At 37.7% G+C, this 25,922-nt stretch overlaps 1 protein-coding gene across 4 annotated transcripts in view; it reads left to right on the top strand.

Moving 5' to 3' along the window:
* HTR1F (5-hydroxytryptamine receptor 1F) overlaps positions 1-14,623 on the top strand; it is a 187,239-nt gene extending 172,616 nt beyond the window's left edge. For 3 of the 4 annotated variants that reach the window (XM_032150388.2, XM_032150390.2, XM_032150389.2), the window contains exon 3: positions 11,469-14,623. In XM_032150388.2, coding sequence (XP_032006279.1) covers positions 11,511-12,611 — 1,101 coding nt within the window. In that variant the 5' untranslated portion in view covers positions 11,469-11,510 and the 3' untranslated portion in view covers positions 12,612-14,623. Of the gene's footprint in view, positions 1-3,504; positions 3,622-11,468 lie in introns of those variants that run through there. The other variant, XM_032150391.2, reaches the window with a different exon arrangement.
* The last annotated feature ends 11,299 nt before the right edge of the window (positions 14,624-25,922 follow it).

Below are 25,922 nucleotides of genomic sequence, written 5' to 3'. Positions count from 1 at the left end.
AGGAAGGAAGGAAGGAAGGAAGGAAGGAAGGAAGGAAGGAAGGAAGGAAGGAAGGAAGGAAGGAGATGGGAAAGACTGAGAGTCCTAGTGCTACATCCTAATGGGCAGTCAGGGACTGGAGTTAGCCCAGGGGCCTTTGGATAACACCAAGGAGTAGCCTCAGCCAGATACCTTCAGTTGCCCCAGGACCACCTTCCGATCCACACAACCACTAGACCTCCATGAAGGGAAACTGGATTGGAAGAAAGCCCACATTCCCAACACCTGAGGGCGATGGGGGATTGACAGTGTTCTTCCTGGCAAACCTGTCCTCTGTGTCCTAAGTCCAGCAGCCACGATAGTTATTTCTAGTTGGCCAACAGAGACCCAGTATTTTCCTTTCATTCTGGTGATTGTGGAGTTTAGGGACTCTGAAAAATGAACAGAAAGCAGCAAATCCACTAGTACTCACCCTTCCACAGATCCTGGATGAGCCCCCAAAAATGTCACAGGATCCTTAGGTTGTCACTTTTCCAGCCAGAAGCCTCTGTGGCCAGTAGCACCTTTGCCTGAGTTTTACTCGGCCCACTGGGTTTGTTCTGCCCACTCAGCCTGGCAGGCTGCTCTCAGTTTGGCTGCTAGCCAAGACCCCATGCCTTTCAAGGGTGAGCCAGGCATGGAGTGGAGCAGCAAGGGGTGCATGAGCAAGTGAGCATGTGATCCAGCTACTGCACATAGCCAGGCATGCTGGCTGCTGTGGCAGGGAAGGCAGCCCTAGGTGCCACCTCTGTGCAACCCTGCAGCTGAATCAGATGCTCTGCAAGCAGCTTCTGCTGTGCACACCCACATCTAAATGAGGAGAATGCAGTGGCACCTGGAAGCTTGAAGATGCCAGGAACTGCAGAGCCCCACAGAGAGTGTCACAGCCCTGGTTCAGGGAGCCCTTAGGTCTGGGCTCCTGCAAAGGCCACAGCTCTTCTCTCCTCATTGCCCACACTGTGGCAAGCAGCAGGGTGTGTTTCAGCCCTGTTTGTGTTACAGCTCTTTCAGTTCTGCCATTCAGTGGGTCCCAAATTCTTGTCCTGCTTCAAGGAAGCATGAGGCACATGGACAAATGGAGAGTGAACAAGGCAAAGGAGTGCTTTATTGAGCAATATTACAGCTCTCAGGATACCTGGAGTGGGTAGCTCCTATCTGCAAGCAGTCATCCCGCTGACATCTCTCCACCCCTCAGCAGAGAGGAGACCTGGAGTGGGTAGCTTCTACCTGTAGGCAGGTCATCCCAACATCTGTGCAGCCCTCAGTGGAGAGGAGACCCAGCGTGGGTAGCTCCTATACATGGGCAGGTCATCCTGTCATCTTTCCAAGTGTGGCTGAGTCCAGGGTTTTCATGGGCTTCAGAAGGGAGGAAGTGCATGCTGACTGGTCCATGAGCAGCCATGGGCGGGCCTGGAAAAAGCACCATAAGTTTTCACTCCTGGCTATGGAACAGGCAGCCCAGCCTCCAGGCTTCAGTCCATCCTTGGCTTGAATGTGGGATTTCACTGAGGGCTTGCTCCTTTCCACCCAGGAGCCTGTCTGCCTCCTGCCACCATCAATTACATCACCCATGGTGCTCAGGCTGTTCATGCTGAGGGGCGTCTGCAGGCCTGCACCTAGCTGCCCTCAGTCCCCCCTCAGCCTCTCTCCCATTCTTGTCAGTGCCCAAAGTCCAGAGGATGCCAAGGCAGCAGGGGGCTGACATATCATCACTGCTTCAAGCGCACACACAACACTTGGGCTCGGCTTCAACTTTGCTCCTAAATGAGAGTGGGTGCTGGGAGTGGGGAGAGATCAGGCAGTGAGAGTACGCACTTCTGAGCCCGCAGGGGCAGGGAGGGTTCCCATGACCCTGAGAGCACAGGAATGTCCAGATCCACAGCTGTAGCTGGGGAGCTGCTGCTGTACCTGGGGGGGTGGGGCTCCCACCCCACCAACTCAGAAGGGTGCAAGGTTCTCACCTGTTCCCAGCTCCCACCAGCTCCCTGAAGTGCACAGCCGAGGCTTCACCTCACCTGCCACAGCTAGTGTGTTTGCAGCAACCTCTCCAGATGGGCCACCACTGCCATCACTAGCACTTACAGGTTTGTTTTACATTTTGGGTTTTTTTGTTTGTTTGTTTGTTTTTTGGAGATGGAGTCTTGCTCTGTCACCCAGGCTGGAGTGCAGTGGTGCAATCTCAGCTCACTGCAACCTCCACCTCCCAGGTTCAAGCAATTCACCTGCCTCAGCCTCCTGAGTAGCTGGGACTACAGCCACACACCGCCATACCCGGCTAATTTTTTGTATTTTAGTAAAGACGGGGTTTCATTGTGTTGCCTAGGCTAGTCTCGAACTCCTGAGCTCAAGCAATCCACCCACCTCAGCCTCTGAAAGTGCTAGGATTACAGGTGTGAGCCACTGTGCCCAGCCGCAATTGTGGGTTTTATTCACAATAGTTGATACTCTTAATTAGTTGAAGTCATAATCTCAGGAATAAACATCAGTTTCTATTACCTTCACAACTCCACTTCTGCCCTGTCTCCCCACCCTTCCTTTACATTCCACCCCACACACTTAACTTTTCTCCTTAGGCTTCAGCAACAGTCAAACGAAGCAAATAGTACAACCTACTGAGTCTGTACATGTGTATTTCCTCTCTTTTCCATAGCAGGTGCTCCTGTGGCTGGTTTCAGTGTGTTCATTGAATGTAGTGTCATTTTCTCTAACATTGTCATTGTTGCAATTTAATTATTTTCTCAAGTGTAGCAGACTAACAAGCAGATGTCTCTTGAAAACGATAACCAGATCCATTTAAGCAATGAGGTGTGCATATATGTAAATTCCATTTAAAATCAGAATGCCTTCTTCTTTCTAATTTTTTTTTAATGTCTCACTCTGTCACCCAGGCTAGAGTTCAGTGGCAGATCTCAGCTCACTGCAACTCCACCTCAAGCAGTTCTCATGTCCAAGCTTCCCGAGTAGCTGGGATTACAGGCACCTGCCACCACACCTGGCTAATTTTTTGTATTTTTAATAGAGATGGGGTTTCACCTTGTTGACCAGACTAGTCTCAAATTCGTGACCTCAAGTGATCCACCCACCTTGGCCTCCCAAAATACTGGGATTACAGGCATAAGCCACTGCGCCCTGCCCTTTCTAAATATTTTTAAATATCGAGATATTTTTAAATATCTCAGATATTTTCTACATATCTAAGCTAGAGAAAGGGACTTCTAAAAATCTTAAGGGTGTTGCCCCACAGCCCTAATAGTCTAAGAATAGTCTGAAATAGTCTGAAAAAGAAGAAAGTCTGTCTTGGAAAGAATTATGCAATGACATTTGGGGCATGTAGTGACTGTCAATCTGATTCACAGAGAGACACAAAGTTTTGAAGAAAACTATACTAACTTGGACTAAAAGGGAAAGAGCTCAAAATGAAAAGACTCTCTGTAGGCAGAAAGCAGGCTAGGAAGGCTACTTAGCTATAATCCAGACTACTTTCCAGAGACCAGACAGGATCTCTTCAAGAGCAGAGTCAAGAGCCTGGAGGGGGTTTCAAGAGCCTTGGAGTGCAGTCAATTAGAGAACCAAATCAGGAAGCAGAAGTGGGCCCTAATGAAGGTGAACTTCTAACCCTCAGAGGAGAGCACTCTGGTAACATTTGTCTGGGTGAATTTCAGGTCAGTGGCCACTATGTGTTTCCCATTTCCTTATCTTTTTGAATGGGGGTGTCTATTGCAATTATCCTGCCCTCAACTCACCATTACATATAAAGGATTGGAGAACAGATAAATTGCCTGTTTAGTTTACAGCTCTCTGGGTCAAGATGCATTGCAGCCTCAAGGAGCCTCATCTGTTTCTTGACTTGATACATGAGATCATGGACTTCAGGACTGGTGCCATGATGAGATGAGATCCGGGGGAGCTTGGGGAGCACGTGAATGTATTTTGCTTATGAAACGGATGGAAGTCGTTGGAGCCAACAGACAAACTAAAGGGAACATAATTCATAAACTAAGAAAGAATAGGTCAGACATCTAGGAAACACAAGCATACCCCTAAGTTGGACATGGACAGTTAAAGCAAGACATGCTGGGGAGGGATGAGTATTCAAAGCCAAAAAGTTAAGTGTACAAATCTGAGAAGTGTGTATCAGGCTCCTGGAGGCCAGATCCAGCAGGCAGTGATTTAAAAAAATAGGGAAAAGAAAATGTATACATATATATGGCAAATATAGGCAAGGTTCCATTGACTGAAATGCTGTAAAAGCCTTGCATAGTTTCCCATCTCTCTCAGTAAGCAGGGCTTCACTGATACAGAAGAGTTATAGAGAAATCCTATACATTTTCATACTCCAGCCCTGGAATCACTCCCTAAATTCAAAACTCTACAATCCCAGGCTCGGAACCTAACCGCAATCTCATCTTTTTTTCATCCTCGCACATTACCTGAGCCCACTTTACACCTGCTCCTGAACCTCATCAGGACCTCAAATTACTCAATGCTGGCCTATTTTCTCAGCATGTTGCCCTCTCTGGCCTGCTGTTTTATGAAACTAGTACTGATCCAGCACACCAACCAACATTTTCCCTTGGCCTCTGACCCCAATCTGCATTCCAATTCCTGATCCAATCCTGAATAAATTGAATTATCTTTTACTTGGCAATATAAACCCTAAATTTCAAGCACTAATGGAAGAGTAAAAAAATATAGACCATTCTTATTCCAGTTACCTTTTGAAGGTTATAATTTCAGCTGTATTCTCAAAAGCATTCTTTAATCTTTCTGCTTATGCCTTTTCCCTGGAGCAGCAGCACTACTCTCTTCAAGCTGTACCTTGCCACCTGCACACCTCACTCTGCCAAAACTCAGATATCCTTTCACTTACCTTCTTAAACATTTCTAAGACTTCTGACTGCCTTCAAAATAAAACCTGGTGTCCTTATCATGGCATGCAAGCCTCCTCTTTGTCTTCCTCCGTTAATTTTCATCTCTCACCTCCAACTCTAGCCCTAAAGTGCCTTTGCAGTAAGTAGGTAGCACATCAGACTGATTTCACATGTCTGATGCATCCTGCATTTTTATGCCTCTGCTTTTGCTCATACTTATGCTTTTTCCTCTACCTGCAAAGGCTTTCCCTGTTTAACCATGGTATGACTAATTAATTCTCCTTCACCAGTATTTCCAGGATACTTTATACATATCTCCATAATGCCCTTATTGCACTGTATAATTGTATTATAATTATATGTTAAGAGGTTTCATTGCCAAAGCTGGCTTCTTAATGACAAGTACAAAGTGTTGTTTTGTTTTGCTGTTTTGATTTGTTTTGTTTTGTCCAGGGATAGATTTTTCTTGGTGGTGGTAGGAAAGAGGTTTTTTGGTTTGTTTTTGTTTTTGTTTTTGAGACGGAGTTTTGCTCTTTCGCTTCTCCTTCCCAGGCTGGAGTGCAATGGCACTATTTTGGCTCACTACAACCTCTACCTCCCAGGTACAAGTGATTCTCCTCTCTCAGCCTCCCAAGTAGCTCAGATTACAGGCATGTGCCACCACACCCAGCTAATTATTTGTATTCAGAATAGACGGGGTTTCACCATGTTAGTCAAGCTGGTTGCAAACTCCTGACTTCAGGTGATCCACCCACCTTGGCCTCCCAAAGTGCTGGGATTATAGGAATGTGCCACCACACCCAGCCAAAAGAGGTATTTTTATAACTCTCAGATTTATCAGCACAAAAATAACACTAAAAAAGTTCTTAAAGGAATAAATGAAAGCAAAGAAATATAAGAGCAAAAGGGAAGTCTCAGAGTTGAAAAGGCAGTAAAAAAATTGGAAAGCACTATGAATACATTCCTACTGTTACAATCAACAACACATGTAGATCTGGTTGCTACCTTAAACATTAATTTTATTGGATATTTGCTTACATTTGAACACCCTTCTCACTTTATAACATAATCTTTATTTTATAGAAAAAGTAGTTACTTGAGGGCCGGGTGCAGTGGCCCACATCTGTAATCCCAGCACTTTGGGAGGCCGAGGCAGGCAGATCACCTGCAGGTGGGAGTTTGAGACCACCCTGAACAACATGGAGAAACCCCGTCTCTACTAAAAATACAAAATTAGCCAGGTGTGGTGGTGCATGCCTGTAATCCCAGCCACTCGGGAGGCTGAGGCTGAAGAATAGCTTGAACCCAGGAGGCAGAGGTTGCGGTGAGCCGGAGATCACGCCATTGTATTCCAGCCTGGGCAACAAGAGCGAAACTCCGTCTCAAAAAAAAAAAAGAAAAGAAAAGAAAAAGTAGTTACCTGATAAGCCTCATGACTGAAATGAAACTATTCAGTAATACATCTCCTAGAGAGAGAGAAATGGTGGTTGGAAGAATAGATTTGTTCTACCAATTATTTGTTGTGTTGTCACTGTAGAGATTATTTAACATCTGTACTTCAGTTATCTACGAAAGAAAGACAATAATTGTACCTACCTCAAAGGTTAACTATGAGGATTAAGCAGGTTAATGTATGGAAAGCACTTAGTACATTGCATGCAGAAGTAAACACTCAGAAAAAGTGAATGTTATTGTTATTCTAATTAAAACAGCCAACTTGTAGGTATTCATGAGGTCTCGATAGAATTGAATTTTACTTCACAATGTTATTATAAAAACTATTTGTGTATGACAACTGTCCCAGGCTATTTACAATATAAAATGAATTAAACTACGTGGCTAGGAGCTAATAATTTAATCTTGAGGACAATATAATTGGATATCAAGATCAAACAAACACCTGAATATAAATAAGCATTAGATTTTAAAAACTGAGGAAGCAGAGGAGTAAATGCATCAAGCCGCTAAATCAACCAATTGGCAAATATTCATGTTGAATAAAACCTGGGGAAGTTTTCTTTCTCTGTTATTATCAAGAAGGCTGTATGTAACACATGAGACTGCAGGCTCTACTTACAGACTAATCTTCATTTTTTTCCCAGTGAAGACATTCAAATACAGAATGCAGTCTATGTTCTAAGAGTAGGAGGGACATATGTAACATACTCTATGTCCAGTAACCCAGAGGTGGTCCTTAGCACCATGAAGATGCACAGTAGGAACTTAAGATATAAAGGAACAGAAAAACACCTGGTCAGAGGCCATGTCTAAATTAATAAAGGTAGATGGTTTATTACATTTCTCATTGTAAATAGCAAGAGAAATAGGAGAAAAATAAAAATAAAGCCCAATGCCATTAGTTGCCTTTGTTTTTCTATTTGTTATCTATAAATACAACTATCAGAAGATTAATTACAGTTCTAAATTTAACATTAAAAAGATTTCTGGAAAGCTGCAATATAAGTTATGTGACAGATAAATTTCTTCATATAATTCTAGAATATAACCCAAAATTTTCATTTTTTTCTTGGCATTAGGTACCATTTTATTGAGCTTAATTCAAATGCTACAACTTGATGCTTAGGGAAATCCATTGAATTATCAACCAATTCACCTTCTAATTTTAAGCTTGTCAATTTTGCTACATAATTAATTTTTATTATGGAAACCCACATAACTCTTTCTGACACCTTCTCTTGTTTAAAATTCTATTCAAAAGGTAATTTCAGAATAATCTCTGGAAGAGCTCTTATGCCAAAATTGTTTATCAGGCAAATTAAAATGGAAAGTTATTTTTGCTCATATTATGAAAATTGTCAGCACTTTTAAATGAATCCCCATAACACTAAATAAACACCATTGCAGGCCGGGCATGGTGGCTCACACCTGTAATCCCAGCACATTGGGGGCCATGGTGAGCAGATCACCTGAGGCCAGGAGTTCTGAACCAGCCTGGCCAACATGGTGAAACCCCGTCTCTACTAAAAATATAAAAAATTAGCCAGGTGTGGTGGCACATGCCTGTAATTCCAGCTACTTGGGAGGCTGAGGCACGAGAATTGCTTGAACCTGGGAGGCAGAGGTTTCAGTGAGCCAAGATCATGCCACTGTACTCCAGCCTGGGGTACAGAGTGAGACTTGTCTCAAAAAAATTAAAATAAAATAAAATAAAATAAAATAAAATAAAATAAAATAAAATAAAATAAAATAAACAAATAAACACCATTCCGAAGGAATTAACCAATTAAAAAATTATTCAGTTCTTTAAATTTAATATTTAGTGCAAATTTTATGATAAGGGAATAGGGGAAATATTGGAAGTAAAGTAGAAATTAATTAATTTACCATGTTACTAATACATCTTGTTGGTTTTGAAGTAAGCATTTTACATGTAATCATTGACCTTCTACAAATGTTTCCAGGGAAAATAGCTAAAGACTGTGAGGTTCACTGATACTAAAAACACATATCAAGAATTTTAATGGCAGTCCTGATGGTGCCTAAGCATACCATTACATCATAGGTCCTGTGATCCAATACTGACTTTAGGAAATATGGTCATAGCATAACTTTCATATCAGCTGAAAAGAATAGAAACAATATGAGACAAGGGGAGTTAAAAGATCCAGAACACAAAGTCCAAGAGCTGGATGAAGACAGCAATAAAAATAGGGAAATATATATATATATATAATATATGTATTTTATATATATATGTATTATATATGTATTATATATATATATGCCAGTGTAAGATAATTTATTTAAGAAACTCCAAGAAATAAGAATGTAAAAATGACAGACACTGAAAAAATTGTATAGCACGAAATTCAGAGGACAAAAGTCAAAAGAGAGAAACTCATAGATGTGGCAGCATTGAAAAAAAAAATTGACAGATGAGAAACAGCCTGTTGATTATGCCCTAACTCCCTGGACCAACAGCATCAGTATCACCCTGGAACTTGCTAGGAATGTAGATTTTAGAGCCCCAAGCTCACCAGACTTGCTGAGTCACCATCTCGAGAGGGTGGGACACAGCAATCTGCTTTAACAAGCCATCCAAGTGATTCTGAGGCACTCCAAATTCGAGAACCACTTTTTTAGAGTTTCTAAGACTTTAGCCTCCATTCTTTACCAGGAGTTGCCTTAGTTGCCCTTTATAACTGGCTAAATGTTGACATAAAAAAAATAGGCAACTACTTCTCAAATACACAATAGACAATCACTCTTTTTCAGGTATTCAAATACCAGAAAGGTATTCAAATTTCTTCTGCCACTCAATTTGCTTAACAGCACTTGCCTTCAGTGAATGCCTGAAAAGAAAAATTAAATGTAGTACTGTTAACCCAAACAGTTACTAAAAATTAAATTTAGTACTGGTACCCAAAGTAGAACAGAATAGAAAATATGCTGCATTTCAAAGCTTTTTGTCTTGGTTTTTGTTGTTGTTGGTTGTTGTCGTTTTGAGATGGGATATCGCTCTGTCACCCAGGCTGAAGTGCAGTGGCACGATTTTGGCTCACTGCAACCTCCACTTCCAGAGTTCAAGCGATTTTCCTGCCTCAGCCTCCGAAGTAGCTGGGACTACAGGCATGTGCCACCATGCCCCACTAATTTTTTTTTTTTGTTGTATTTTTAGTAGAGACGGGGTTCCACCATGTTGGCCAGGATGGTCTTGACCACCTAACCTCAAGTGATCCGCCTGCCTCAGCCTCCCAAAGTGCTGGTATTACAGGAATGAGCTACCAGGCCTGGTTCGAGGTGTTTTATAATATACCTAACCACATTATATGTATGATTACTCATATTCTTATGAAGTACTTGATATAAAAATTAAGTATTTTAAAGTATTAATTTATCAGTTCCAACAAATAAAACAGAACTACTTGAACATCAATTTAAGCAATATGAAAATACAGTAATAGCTCTAAGAATAAAATATCAGGCCTCCATATTGTCCTCTCCTAAAATATTAGTAACTGCTAAAAAGTTATGAGAGAAGAGGATTGATAAAAAACAATATGCTATTTATCAAAGATATTAATCCTATTTTATTATATTCCAAATGTTCTTAATTGACTTGTAATTAATATAATGGACTAAAGCAAAACTTTAAGCCATGAATGGAGAGTCCTGTTTCAGAAGCAAGGTAACCCGGTCATTACAATGGTGACTTATACAGAAGAATAATTTCCATTTCAGAGTGAGTGCCATTAGGAGCTGTCCTTACTAGTAAGTTTCTTTGGTAACTGACTTGTTTGGTCATAGCTATCATTATTATAATGGGTAGTGTTGCACGATTATTTGATTCCAACTAATCTTATTTTATCTTTTTAAACCAAATTACTTATATCCACAAAGACAAGTAAGCACTCTGACATTTTCCTAATTTCATACAACGATCATGGAATGCTAAGGATATACTAATTTTTTTTGCTGTTTCTCTTTATATAACCTCCATAGCTTGACATAAAATACATTAAAAGTTCCTTTAGTCTCCACAAGCCTAATGATAATGCTCTCAATGTAACTTTCAATTAAGTACAAAATTATTTATTATTTTGAATACTGTTTTTAATATAATATTTTCTTATATTGCATCACACAGTGAGCAAATGGCGTGTGCTTTTGTTCCCGGACCAAACCGAGGGTCAGGCTGCTATTTTTCGCAGCCCAATAACGAGATACAGATGACTGGGGAGAAAGAGAGTTTTTATTTCTGTAACCAGTTACAGGGAGAAGGCCTGGAAATTACTAAGTTTTCCAGAGCTTAAATACCTTCTAAGCTATATGTCTTCGTGTAAGTGTGCATTCATCTAAAGACAAAGATTAACTTCTTTTAATTTATAACTGAGGTCTGAGTCCTGAAGGCCTTCTTCTGGAGCCTCAGTAAGTTTACTTAATCTAAACGGGTCTAGGTGCTGGGGTGATTACCCTTTTCTTGTCTCCTGCTAAATCATAAGATTCCTTTAGACACCAACAAACTTGTTTGTGGAGTTTCTTCAGACCCCCAATAAAACTTGTTAATCCTAAATGGATCCTGTTAAGAATTCCTTTGTTATTTTGTCATGCTTCAAGTCTAGGAAAAGCCTAAGCAAAACTCTTGGCGGGCTCTTTGTTAAATTCCAGCCTTTGAATAAGGGCACTGGCTCTATCAGCTTTGAATATATAACTTAACTACTCAGTCAGTAGTATTGAGACAGTTGTTATGGAGGCCTGCGTTAGTGAGACCGGGCCTGCCGCACTTTTAAACTTTTTCTGACATGGACAAAGAGAAAAACCAATTCTATAATGGCAGAGATTTCACTGAGTAACAAGCTAGACTATTCATTAAAAATTGTTGTATTTAACCTATATTTTAAGAAATGTTTTGGAAGTTACTGTTTTTTTTTTTTTTACCGTTCTCATTAAATTTCTTTAAAAAAAAGGAAAACTAAAACCTTCAATCTGAACCTCATTTTTTTAATCTATAGAATATTCTGGGAAAACATAACATATACTTTTTAAAAATTATTCTGAAAGGAAGAGAAAAGTTCTTGAAGCCTTCTCTGAACTGTTTTTTCTCTTCCCTTGTTACAGGTATCCATTTTTCAGCTATATTAATCTTTTAAAACAAAGGAAATGGATTTCTTAAATTCATCTGATCAAAACTTGACCTCAGAGGAACTGTTAAGCAGAATGCCATCCAAAATTCTGGTGTCCCTCACTCTGTCTGGGCTGGCACTGATGACAACAACTATCAACTCCCTTGTGATCGCTGCAATTATTGTGACCCGGAAGCTGCACCATCCAGCCAATTATTTAATTTGTTCCCTTGCAGTCACAGATTTTCTTGTGGCTGTCCTGGTGATGCCCTTCAGCATTGTGTATATTGTGAGAGAGAGCTGGATTATGGGGCAAGTGGTCTGTGACATTTGGCTGAGTGTTGACATTACCTGCTGCACGTGCTCCATCTTGCATCTCTCAGCTATAGCTTTGGATCGGTATCGAGCAATCACAGATGCTGTTGAGTATGCCAGGAAAAGGACTCCAAAGCATGCTGGCATTATGATTACAATAGTTTGGATTATATCTGTTTTTATCTCTATGCCTCCTCTATTCTGGAGGCACCAAGGAACTAGCAGAGATGATGAATGCATCATCAAGCACGACCACATTGTTTCCACCATTTACTCAACATTTGGAGCTTTCTACATCCCACTGGCATTGATTTTGATCCTTTACTACAAAATATATAGAGCAGCAAAGACGTTATACCACAAGAGACAAGCAAGTAGGATTGCAAAGGAGGAGGTGAATGGCCAAGTCCTTTTGGAGAGTGGTGAGAAAAGCACTAAATCGGTTTCCACACCCTATGTACTAGAAAAGTCTTTATCTGACCCATCAACAGACTTTGATAAAATTCATAGCACAGTGAGAAGTCTCAGGTCTGAATTCAAGCATGAGAGATCTTGGAGAAGGCAAAAGATCTCAGGTACAAGAGAACGGAAAGCAGCCACTACCCTGGGATTAATCTTGGGTGCATTTGTAATATGTTGGCTTCCTTTTTTTGTAAAAGAATTAGTTGTTAATGTCTGTGAAAAATGTAAAATTTCTGAAGAAATGTCCAATTTTTTGGCATGGCTTGGATATCTCAATTCCCTTATAAATCCACTGATTTACACAATCTTTAATGAAGACTTCAAGAAAGCATTCCAAAAACTTGTGCGATGTCGATGTTAGTTTTAAAAATGTTTATTATTGAAGGATGGGGGTTTTTGAGGGGAGGAGTAACTAGATGAATGCCAAATAATAAAACACTTAAGCTTTTAGAGGGAAATACATGAAAACTGCTAAATTGATAAGGCTATAATTTATATTTTAATAGCAATGTGAATATAAAATGTATTGATTACCATTATTCTAGGGTACTCAAAATTAGAAAATAATTTATGTAGGTTATAAACAGTATTTTGCCTATGCAATGTTCCTAAAAAGCTAACTGAAAAAAATAATATGTATATATATATACAATATTAATGACAGTGATTTTCCATGTTTATGTCTTAAAATAATTATAGAGGAGTTTTCAATTAACAACATACCTCCCTCCATAATTTCTATCTAGTCCTATTGTTTTATAATATAATTCTATTATTTTGTAGAAGAAAATATAATTCACCACAAAGTACACATTTCTCCTGTCTCCATTCTCGTCCCTTCTCCATCTTACCCTGAGCAAAAGGGATGGGGAAGGAGCAACTCTTACTTAGTGTGACTGGAGAAAATGTAAAAAAGTCAGAGCTTGAAATTGTCCTTGTGTTTAGGCAGTAAAGAGTAATCACAAAGTGGGTTAGGTACAGCAAAATAATTCAATACTGAACTTGGGCGTATTTAATATATTATGTTTGTTTGATATAAACTTCTAGAATAACATTATCTTATCCATATATTATCAGCATTTGAAATCAAAGCCTTACCTTAGTAACAATAACTCAACAAAGGGGCATGGGTGACGTTGTTATAATTGCTCCTTGTTTACTTAGGAATCAAATTTAAAGTACTAAATATCATAGATTACTCACCACAGCTATTATACTCTTAACAACTTTCTAAAAGTCTAAAATGTATTTCGTTTCTGTTAATGTTAATAAGCTCAGTTACTAACTAAATTGTCTGTGGTACTTTGCACTTCAGTATTTTCCATACCTTTGATTTGAACGTTATTTCCCATTTACTAGAGAGAATGTAATGGAAATTTTTAGAACTTTCCCTTGACTTTAAAATATTTCTACTTTTCCAATTGGTAGAAATGAACAGGCAAAAAGACTCATATTACACTAATTAATAAATGTACACACATATATATTTTTGTAATCAGTCACTCTACTAGTTCAGTGAGCCAAAGCAATTCCGTAAGTTTTTCTTCCATATTTATATAAGGATTTGAAAACAATAGAACCATGAGTTTAAGAGGATTTTATTTTATTTGAACCAGTGAGGTCATAGACTACCTTTGGGAAGACATATCATCAACCAAGATCATTTGAAAAACAATATATACTTTTTTTTAAGTTGTACCTTTATGTGCATTGTAAATATTCCTTCCTGATGGTGTGCTTAAGAGTACATTATATCAATTTTATGTATATATAGATCTGTGACAAATTACTCTCATCTAACAAACATTTACAGAGTTCCCATTTTATACAAGGCATTGAGACATATACTAGACAGAAGATATAGGAAATAATAAAATACAGGTTTTTTTTCCTGAATATGTTTACATTCTAAAAGGAGAAACAAGAAAAGTTAAAACTATAATAGAAAAGAGCAAACTAAAATCTGGCATGGAAGTTGTTTACACGGTTATGATGGTGCAGAGGAAAAATTGATCGCATCTTGTTTAGAAAAATCAGAAATATTTCACAAAGAATGTATCTAGAACACATGTCAAATACACAGCACTGGGGCAAGAAAAATGGAAGAGCACTCTCCAGGTTGTGACAACATCAGGATACAAACTGCACCATGCAAGTATTTGGTGGGGCATGTTCATGAAATAGCAATGAGTTTGGCAATTATTTAGAGCAATAAGAGGAAAAGGAGATTAAAAGAAACATTGGGCATTTTTGTGGCTGACTTTGAACATCAGAAAAAAAGTCTATAGTCAATTTTATTGCTAAGGATGAGTAATCACTGATACTTTTAGCAAAAATATTACAAATTTAGAGCGAATCTAAACAAAAAAGAAAGAAAAAAAATGGATCTGTCTCAATTCCATCAGAGAGAAAGCAGAGTTATTATTGAGATAATGACTTCCCATTAGAAAGCAAATCAGTAATCCAGGCAAGAGGTGATGAAGTCCTGAACTTGATTCTAGCAATGGGAATAAAAAGAAACAGATGAAAGATGGTACGAAGAAGTACAATCCTCAGGTTATAATAAATTCTTTAATAAGCAAGCAGAGGAAGAGACATGAGTCACTGAGATAACGTCCTTAACCAAAATGAAGAACCCAACAGAAAGGGCCTATTGGTGAAACGGTTACTTCTTTTTTGGGTATGTTAAACACATAAAGATATGTCAGAGCTCATAGATACTAATGACCACGTCTGACTCAAGCCACACTGACAGGTAGATGAGGTTTCTCTCTGACCTCAAAACTGACAGGTAAACGAGTGTCCCAGCCATCTCTTTTGTCCTCACTTCACTTGACTGCCCAAGGGCCCTTATGCTACGTTGACAGGCCAAAGTCGGCCATAGTCCCTGTCATTCTCTGCTTACTTCTCTTTCCCTTCTCTTCTCACTTACCAAAATTTAATTCTGTGATTTCTTCATTCAATGACTTGGCTAAAGTTAAAATTATCTGTTAATTTAATTTATTCATACTCATCTCAGAAATTTATATATTTGTATTGGGAACCTAAGAGACACAACCAATCAACAACCCAAGGAGAGTGAGGCTCACCCAGATACAGACACTGCCCTCTGATCTGAGTTGGACTGAGACCCAAATCTAGGAAAATAACACTGTAAGTGACAAAGTCATAGACCCCTTCAGAACTCAGAGGAGAATCAAGTTTATCATTACTGTGTATGATCCAAAGAACCACAACAAATTCCAATTATTATCACTTCATCTGTGTGTTTCCCCTACATGCTGAGGGTACAGAGCATCACGCCTTCCTTCCTGAAAAAATATGAATATTTAGTTATTTTATTTTATTTTATTGAGTCAGGGTCTCACTCTGTTGCCCAGGCTGGAGTGCAATGGTGTGATCTTGGCTCACTGCAACCTTTGCCTCCTGGGCTAAAGCTATTCTCCCACCTCAGCCTCCCAAGTAACTGGGACTACAGGCATGCATCACTGCACCCGGCTAAGTTATCTGTCTTTTGTAGAGACGGGGTTTTACCACGTTGTCCAGGTTGGTCTTGAACTCCTGAGCTCAAGTGATCCTCCCACCTCAGCCTCCAAAAGTGGTGGGATTATAGGTGTGAGCCACTGCAACTGGCCTATTTTATTTTTCTAGAGACAAAGTCTCATTCTGTTGCCCAGGCTGGAGTGCAGTTGTGCAATCACTGTTCACTACAATCTTGAACTCCTGGGGTTCAAGCGATCCTCTCACCTCAGTCTCCCAAGTAGCTGGGACTACAGGCATGCACCACCACCCTGGGATAATTTTTTTTATTTCTTACTTTTTGAAGAGATGACATCTTGCTATGTTGCCCAGGCTGGTCTCAAACTCCTGGCCTCAAGTGATCCTCCCACCTTGGCCTCCCAAAGCATTTGGATTACAGGCTTGATCCACCACACCCGGCCTCTCTTTAGTATCTTTAAAGTGGTAGGGTCAGGTAGGTTATGTAGAGGTTAATCATCTACAATTTGTGCTTTCTTTGAAACTTACGAAGGACAGATTACAATTAACATGATATATTTCTCTGAATACATAGGATTTCAATGAGATTTTTCTCTCATTGAAAAATCCTCCAAGTTACTAACAGCTAAGCATTTTTACAGAAATATATATATATATTTGGCACCTATAACAAATGTAGCAATATAAGGATTTATGTATTTAACTGATAAGGTAGAAAAAGAAAATATAAATATCATAGAAATAGTTAAATACTAGATAAGGAGGAGTTACCTCCTGCTAGAATTTTAAACATACTGGCACTAGAAAATTAAGTGAAAATTTTATTTTTGCTCCACTCCTCTAAAACTTATCAAGTGATGAAAGGCATGGAAAAGAGACCAAAGAAAGAAAGTCGCACTACTAAAAACGAAATTCACTCCACTACTCTACCATTAGACATACCTATGTAAAAATTATGCTTGAAAATTCACTTCTGCTTGTGAAACATGGTCTTAATTGTAGAACTGGTTTAAGTATATGAATTGTCTAGGTTAACTGAATTTTTTTTATTTTGATTTTGTTCTGTTTTACAATAAACCCACAGAGTCAAATCTATAGCACAGTTTATCCAAGTCCTGGCAGTCGATGGGTCCATCCTTAAGTAGGGCCAATTTCCATTTTCAATCTCCAAAACCAGTTTCCTTTCCCTTTTGTAGCGATTTTGATTCCCCACCCACCCATCCCCAGCTTGCCCTAAGTGGTAATGTCCCTTGTTTATATCAGTGATGTCAGCTCCAAATTTTAAAATTCCCTTAGCACAGCATAATCCCCATATTCACAGGCTCAAAGTTAAGCTTGTCCCTCTGTACCCAGAGAGTCCTGTGTCAAAACTAAATGGAGAATTAATTGGAAGTCAATTACTAGGCAATGCATTGATTTGCTCTACCAAATAGCATAAAAGTCGAGATTATCATAAGCTTATTGCTGAAATGCATTCCTCTACTTCAAGGAAGAAACCATTTTCTCATGACTTTATACCAGACTATTTTTAACTTATAGGTCAAAGAATTAGGTTTACTGCTTTACAGTACAAAGGAAGCAAGAAAAATATTTCCTTAACATAGCCTAAAGTCCTTCGAAAGTAATCCTGCTCAATTCAAAATGTGTCCATATTAATTTGTTTCAGAAAATGTGTTTCTAGACTCTAATAACTAGATAACTAAAACGATTATATTCAGACCTTTATTTTGCCAGAAAATATTTCTAAAAGCAAACTAATATTTTTGTCATGAATAAAATAAATATTTTCTTATGATATTGTGATAATTTTTCTTGCTCTTTTGAATCGATATGCTTTCTCTCATTATTTAAAATGAGGAACTTCCTGTTGAGAGAAATATTTTCCAACATTATAATAAATACTGAGTTATTCATACAGAATACCTTCTCTGTACAAAATGTGGCATGCTTGAAGTCGATCTGGGAACAATAGAATTTTTTCAAAGAATTTACATACTCTGGTTAGGGCAGAAACTATAAACATATTGTTTGAGTAAAAAAGATATTATTTTACCAACAGTAACAACAATAAATCTTGTCAAAGCAATCTTTCATCAAAACTTGTTTTTAGTTTCAGTTCCAATTTTTATCGCAGAGTTTCTTCCTCTGCAAGGACACTAAAATTACCTTATTGACTTACGCAGACATAGAAAACCAAAGCAATGTGCATAAGAATCACCAAAGATGCTTGTTACAAAGGAAGATTCCAGATTTGAAATCAGAAAATGCTGAAGTTAAATCCTGGTTCTTCTGCTAATCATTAACTTGATGCTAAGCAACTTTCATCTAACCTGCTTTCTTCAGATTAGAGATCAAAGACTACGGAGATAGAGTGAAATAAAGCAAATGCTCTTGAAAAAATGCTGAAAGACTACAAAATAGAAATTTACATTATTTATCATTATTCTCCATACTAAGGAGTGAGTCAGAGGGCATTTGACATGCAACCTGGTGTTCTGCATTGTGGGTTTCCTGTTGCTGAATGTGGAGAAGAGCCAGTAAGTCTTCGATGGCCTTCCGCTCCTGGCTCTCCACAGTAGGACAGTAACTCCCAGTAACCCCATCCACAGCCACAAATACCACCCTGTGGGTACTCACAGTCTTTCCCTTTGCTCTATACTGCCATCCTTATTACTAAAAGACTGGCATGCTCAAAGCTTGTTTAGCTTTCTAGAAAAATGTAATGCAATTCTTCTACCCTATTAAATTCATAACTGCAATTATTCCAGGAGTAATTTCTTCTATTGATGTATTCAGAGACATTTTTCCATATATTCTAGATAGGGTATTATTTCAATCCTTTAAACAATAAAGGTGAAACTTTCATTTGAAATGAAAATTCTAAGTTGATGAGCACAAGACTAGAGGTGTAATGTTAGGTTCTATTAAGTATTAGAAAAACTACTAATTTATATGCAAATATTTATACTTAAGAAACTACTCAATATCAGTGTCTCCCTGTTGCTTATTTCACTGCATCCAGACTCTTGCTGGCTTTTAGGGTCTTCATAATCAAAGTACCACTCTCTGGAAAATCTTACTTCCCACCATCCTCCTTAGTCTCAACAAATGCTATCTTCTCCAATCTGGTCCCTCTCTGCACTGTCCTCACTATGTGCCTTCCTCATTCTTGTCTCTATTGCCCTTTAGGCTTTTTGTTTTCTTCTCCCGCACGAAATGCCCTCTACCTCCTTGATGTTAAGCAACTTATCCTTCAAAGTACAGATTCAATTTCACTTCCTCCTTGAAACTGAATCCATACTGTGCTTGAAGTCAGTATCCCTCAATATTATTTCCAATAATTCCTTATTTGTTTTAAATATCTCTAATTTCTTCATGAGTGTTTGGTTTTTATACCAACTATAAAGAGTACTGTAAGTTACTTAAAGGACATGTGTTTATTTCTGTCCCCTCCACATTTAACCCAAATATTTATCTTCACTTCTATATGTAATAAAAGAAATACAAACGTGTTATTATCAAAAAGGAAACTGAGAGGTTGCTAAAAATAAAAAAGCAGTGCTTATTTTTCAATGATTAGAGAATACCTTACTGATAATGAAATACGTAAAATTCATATGACACTAATTTTCTGCAAATGTCTATGTATAATGATAAATTTCAAAAAGCTGTTTGCTAATTCTACATTATTAATCATTTATACAATATATAAATATGCTTTAAATCACTTATTTTAAAGACAATATTTTGGTTATTATTTTAAAACAGATAATAAATAATCCACTTGGTCATATTAAAATTAAGCTATTGGTTTCTAGCTCACCTAATGTAAAATTACTTTTCTTCATAACTTCTTTACTGGCCCCAGCCCCCCTCTGTTTCACAATTTTTGTGTGGATGAAAAGAGGATAGCATTTTAAAGTAGGGAAATATCTCTGCAATGAAATAGGAAATGCAATATGTTCTTCAGCTCAAAAGGCACAGCTCTTACTTCCTGAGGAATTATAGAATTCGCTCTATGTATTTTTAAAAGCTAAAGAAGCAACTTATCAGTTTCTTATCAGTTTCACTTAACCCAAGCATCTTAAAAGATCAGATCTTAAAGATATAAAAGATTAGATCGTTTACATTTAAAAAAATTAGATCTTAAATTTCTTAAGGACTTAAGGCCCACACCCATTTCACCGTCTTATGTGATTATGGTACAAGCACTATCAGGTTGACCAAACATAGAAATGCCAACCCTTTAACACTGCCCAAATTTACAGCAAGCACCTGAGAACCACACCAATCACAGGAAACACACTATTATGTTAACTCTAGCAACTGAACTGGACTCCCCTTGTTCTCCAAGAAGCCTGTTTGTCATGGTTGTCCCTCTGTCCACAAACTTGTGGGAATAAAAAAAGGGAATAAAAGGTAAATTGCAAGTTCATAGATTTATTTATTATGTTTCTATTCATTTCAGTGTTTCAAAATATGAAACTGAACTCAACAATGACTTTTTGTGTTAAGCTTTGGGGTTTTTTCCTATTTTATCATCCTAATAATCTGAAGGTTTAAATATTATCTATTCTGCTTGCCATACTTACACAAAAATAACTTCAATTATAAATGCATGTATATATTAGGAATCGACTATCCTTTTCCCTGTTCTTATTAGAATATCATATGCAAAATATTTAGAGGCTCAGGTTGAAGAATAGATTTCTTATATTTGTATTTTCTATTGAGTATTGTCTGAACGAGACTTGTGTATGTATGCTATTAAACCTGAGCCAAAATTTAAATGCATTCTTTCTCAAAATCTTCCCATTAATGAAAAATAATATATAGTAGTTGTTTTTTTATTTTAAAAAAGACAAGAAAAAAGTCAAGTTTATTTTAACAATTTTAATACCAATTGCCCAAACTATAGAAAATGTTCAAACATGAATTTTAGTAGTCTATGAAGTAAAATCTGCTCAGTTTGTTGCTGTTGTTGAGGGTGGAAAAAATGTATGCTGGAATTTAATGTTGCTTAGCCTAAAAATATAATATAATATGAAATAAACCATGTTCTTCAAATAAGGAGTGTTGGCTTTAACTTAATGATTTCAAAACATCCTAGAGCATCCTATTAAGAAAACTACAAGGGAAGAATAATGGTGTGCAGTAGACATGAATTTTAAGTGTCCAAGTGTTTGTCCAAAGTGTTTGTGGCAGCCTGAACTTTAAAATGAGTCTCCTTCATTTGACCATGAAACCTACCATAACTTCACCTCTGGTCCTTCACCTCACTTCACTAAAATCAAAAGAGTTAGCATTCTCATTTTTAAAACTCAATATAGAACAAAGATAATTCTTTTTATTTTTCTGAAATTAAACAAAATTCAGTAAATGTAGTTACTGAAATATCATTACTAAATAATATTCTAGACAATTCCTTTTTTAATTTTAAAAAATAAGTAGACATAGTTACTGAAATAGTTATTAAATAATATTCTGAGTTCAAATCTTGAAAGAACAGTTTTGAATGTAATCACCTAGAATTATGTATTAAATTTTGTGAAATAGTTTCCTTCAACTTTTCCTTCCCAAAATAAATCTTCACAGAGACAAAACGAAAAAAATTGTTGGCATTTAAGAGAATGAGAAGAAAAGGTTATAATGAATGCTCTTTGAATAGGTATGTTTGCACGTATTCAATAGAGAAAGGTATACCTTCATTAATTATTAAGGGAACTATGTTTTAAAAAACTATTTTAAAGCAAATATTTGCACCTATTCCCAATTATTTGTGAACAGGTAATTGTACTTCCTCGAGAAAAGTGAGTTCTTTTGCTTTTGTTTCTTTGTATCCCCCTTTTCTCCTCTCTCCCCCTCCTCCTCCTTATTTTGATTACAGTATCACTTTAGTATATACAGCTGCGATTTAGAGGGTGGCGCTTTGGAAGGTTCTTGCGACTTGATTGCTGAGATGTTAAATGGACTATTTACCTCTGCAGGCACAAAACCCACAACCACATCGGCCCCCTTGCGCTAGCGTTGGCTGTAGTCTTCTTTCGAAGGAGGTTGTGGGCTTGGAGCTTAGAGCATGCGCAGTCACAGGAGCCTCACGGATTCCATAACGACGCTGACCCCTACCCTTCACATCAGCGACTGCGCTCATGCAGAAGTAAACTGACTGTAGAATAACTGGACTGTTTATTGCCTATTACTCAGCTTGCTGGTAACCATTATGCCGTACAGTGGTTCTCTTTGTTGAATCTTCGGAGCAAATTATATCTTGTACTTTGTCAGCTTAGCTCAGCTGAATTTAATTTTGTGATACTGGCACAAATGTAATACCACGTTGACCTGTTTAAAGATAGAAGTGTCCATATCACGGCTCGACACTGCTCCAGAAACATCTAACAGGTGTCAACTAAGATAGAAGCTTTCTAGTTGACCCATACCCCCAAAAAAACCTCTCTTTTTCTTTTATTCAGGAATAGGATTTACAGTACAGGTTTTTCCAGCTTTTGTCCAAGTATTCGGGGGAAAGAATAAGACAAATGATTTCTTAGGGACATGGCAGGAAACGGGATTTGGATAAATTTCTTACTCAGAAAAAATTCCATCAAACTTTTAAGAATATTTTCCTCTTTTTTTCTTTCTATTTTTTTTCTTTTTTCTTGTGTAATGATTTGTAATTTGGTGAACCTCAAACTTTCACTTCAAGTTATCCTTGTTCACTGGAGTTCCTGGATCTAATGCTTGTTTTATTCCACAAGTTCTAAAAAGTTCTCAGTATCTTCAAATACAGCTTCTACTTCATGTTCTATCTCTATCTCTCTTCTTCTATAATCCCAACTGAATAAATATTAGACCGTCTTATTCTTTGTGTCTCTTTTGTATTTTCTATTTCTTTATAACTCTGGGTTTCAATTACAGACAATTTTATGTAAAATTGTCTGTTGAGTTTTACATTTTCATTATATTTTTCATTTCTACAACTGTTGGGTTTTACATATCTATTAACTCTTTACTCACCATTCTATATATTTGAAACATTTTAAACAAGCTTATTTTTATTTTTTCAGTTTTACAGTTCCTACATATGAAGACTTTTGAGCCTTACTATTGTTTATACTTGCTCTCATTCACGGTATCTTGTTTCCCTATATATTTATTGATTTTTTTCTCTTTACTTTGAGCTTTCTCTTTTTTTTTTTTTTTTTTTTTGACAAAGTCTCACTCTGTTGCCCAGGCTGGAGTGCGGTGGCACGATCTTGGCTCACTGCAACCTCCGCCTCCCTGGTTCAAGCGATTCTCATGCCTCAGCCTCCTGAGCAGCTAGGATTACAGGCGTCCACCACCATACCCAGCTAATTTTTGTATTTTTAGTAGAGACGGGGTTTTACCATGTTTGCCAGGCTGGTCTCAAGCTCCTGACCTCAGGTGATCCACCCACCTCGGCCTTCCGAAGTGCTGGGATTACAGGCGTGAGCCACTGTGCCTGGCCTGAATTTTTCTCATTTTCATTTGAACTTTATCTGTGGAAATTATTTGAGGCCTGAGATGAAAGTGGATTTCTTCATGGGAGGATTAGCATTTGCTTCTGTCAGGTATTTGTGGACATTATCAGTGCTGTATCAATTTAAACTATATCACTGGCTTCAGGTTTTTTGCTTGAGTGTGTGTGTTTCATAACACCAGGTGGTGTGAATTCTGGATACAAACTTGAATAGAAGCCAAATTGTGGTTGTGAATCTTCAGGAGAAATTCTTTCCACCTCTCATGAGAATCAAGGTTGAATAATCGAGTTTCAAGATAGGAAATTTTTTGTTCTGTTCCAGATTAATATCAGAGTTTATTTCTAATGCATTCTTAAACTAGGAGTATTAACAGTTTGGGGTTCCAGTTTTGTTTAGAAGGAATCTCCTGATATAATCTTGAACTTGAGTGGGTCATAGGCTTTGTCTTCCATCCATGAAACCTTAACAGCTAATGCTTGAGAACTTCTGTGCTCAGCAAATGCCACTAAGGCAAAAAACCAATGTCAGTGCTTTACTTATCTCTCACGGTTTCTGCCTTAAACTTATTTAAGTAAGCAGGTCGTAGCTGTCTAGAAAAAAAGCTCTAGAAGTACCAGAAGAATAAGGAGGTACCAAAAATAAATTTAACTACTTCTTTTTCACTGTCAGCCCAGCATTTACTTTTTTTTTAAGTAGCCACAAAAAAATCTTTCTTACATCAAAAAAACCTTTCAGTATTGATTTTAAGTAACGTAAACAAGCATTCATGCTTATTGCATAATCAATTGCTACCACCAAACCTGAGGCCTAAGCATGTAAAGAACAGGGATTTGCACTACTATTTGCTGCCCTCTGCAGGTGAATCTAAAACTCACAGACAATATTGGAATTCTGGAAAAAACAAAAACTTCCATATTCTAACGCAGATGTACATTAGTGAACTTGAAATAAGACTGTTCATGAAATTGCATATAAATTTCATATATGCCATATAACTGGAAAATTTTACATGTTGGATGATTCAGAAATAGGTATTTCTCTTTTGAGAAGGTTAGCAGTAAAAAGAAGAGAAATATGCTTAAGATAGAAGTTACGTGTTGGTTTGATTTTGATTCTTAAATAATGGTGTAGTTGAACATATAGGTCAAATTGTAAATCATTACTTGATTGGTATTGAATCATTTTTTTCCTTTAAATTCCTTGTCATTAGTTGACTACCCTTCATTCAAGGAAATTTTCCTGGAATAAGTGCAAATATCAGCCTTCAAGTTCAAAAGCCTTGTAAAAGATTGTATATCTCATTTAATTCCTCCAACTATTAAGTTTCAAAGTGTAGGTATGGATAATAGAAACTCCCAGAATATATTAAGGACTGTAAAAGTGAACGGTTTCTGAGCCTACTTTACTTAGGGGACCCTGAGCAACTGAAATGTTCTATTCCACAGAATAGTTCCACATAATTTTCTTTTCTAGGTGAATATAGGTTCGATTTATTAAATATAGCCACATAGGATATAGGGGCAGTAAAAGATCTGATGCAGCCCCAGTGAGCATCCTATGGCCTGGTTTGGCTTGGGAATTCTGAAAGATTCCAGAAACAATGTAAAAGTCAGACAGACAGAGAGAGAGAGAGAGAGTATGTGTGTACACGCCCATTAGCTGCCCAGCAGAGGCCCTCTGGAGTGCCAGAAGTCATAACAGCAGATCACATCTTGGTTGTAATCACATCTTGATATTGATGTCAGCATGGAAAGAGAACTCACGAGTACCATATGCAATGAGTTATATTTCAAAGATTACAACACAGCATTGAGACAGCTCAAACAACAAAAGTTGTTTCCTAAACCTAAGGTGAAAGAGTGTTATGGAGAACAGATTCTGAATTTGAGTGAAGTGAAACACTTAGAAATCCATGGAGCAATGAAGTTTACTTGAAAATAATTAAGCTTTATCCTTCAGACAGAAAAGGGTATTGAGATAGAGATTTTTTCCAGATGAAAGAAAAACATTACATTTTTCACATCAGCATTCGTGATGGGAAAAAAATAGTGAAAGAGTCAAAAGAAGTTTCTGAAGAAATTTTGCCAGCACAATCACTTGGCTTTTGTCCATCCTTTCACTAGCATCTTACTCTCTGTTTATGTCTGGTGTTGATAATTTCTTCTGTTCTACCTAGCCCCTCCCTTAGTTTGGATAACTTTCCCCTCCAAAGCAAAGTACCACAAGAGCAGGTATTATATCTATTTTGCTTATCGTTTGTCTCAAATACCTAGAATGGCCCTGGTTTATGGCACATGCTTGATAAATACTTATTAAAATGACATAAAAGTTTTTTTAAACTAGATGCCTAAAGCACAGATGAGAAACCAATCTTTTGATAGAAATATCGAATTAAGGCAAGATATTACTTTTACCTTCTCTTTCTCATTAGTGGACTGAATACGTTTTGTGGATACTTGGTTTATGGCAGTTACTAGGACCCAACTTAGAAAAGAAAGTCACCATTTGTCAGCATAAAGGATGGGCAGATTTTATCCTTTTCTTAGTATTGTAGTTTAGGCCGGGTGCGGTGGCTCACGCTTGTAATCCCAGCACTTTGGGAGGCCGAGGCAGGCGGATCACGAGGTCAGCAGATCGAGACCACAGTGAAACCCCATCTCTACTAAAAATACAAA

The sequence above is a fragment of the Hylobates moloch genome, unplaced genomic scaffold, assembly GCF_009828535.3.
Source record: "Hylobates moloch isolate HMO894 unplaced genomic scaffold, HMol_V3 SCAFFOLD_4, whole genome shotgun sequence".
NCBI classification, from domain to species: domain Eukaryota; kingdom Metazoa; phylum Chordata; class Mammalia; order Primates; family Hylobatidae; genus Hylobates; species Hylobates moloch.
The sequence above is the reverse complement of the archived record's forward strand: the minus strand, read 5'-3'. Positions and strand labels throughout refer to the sequence as shown.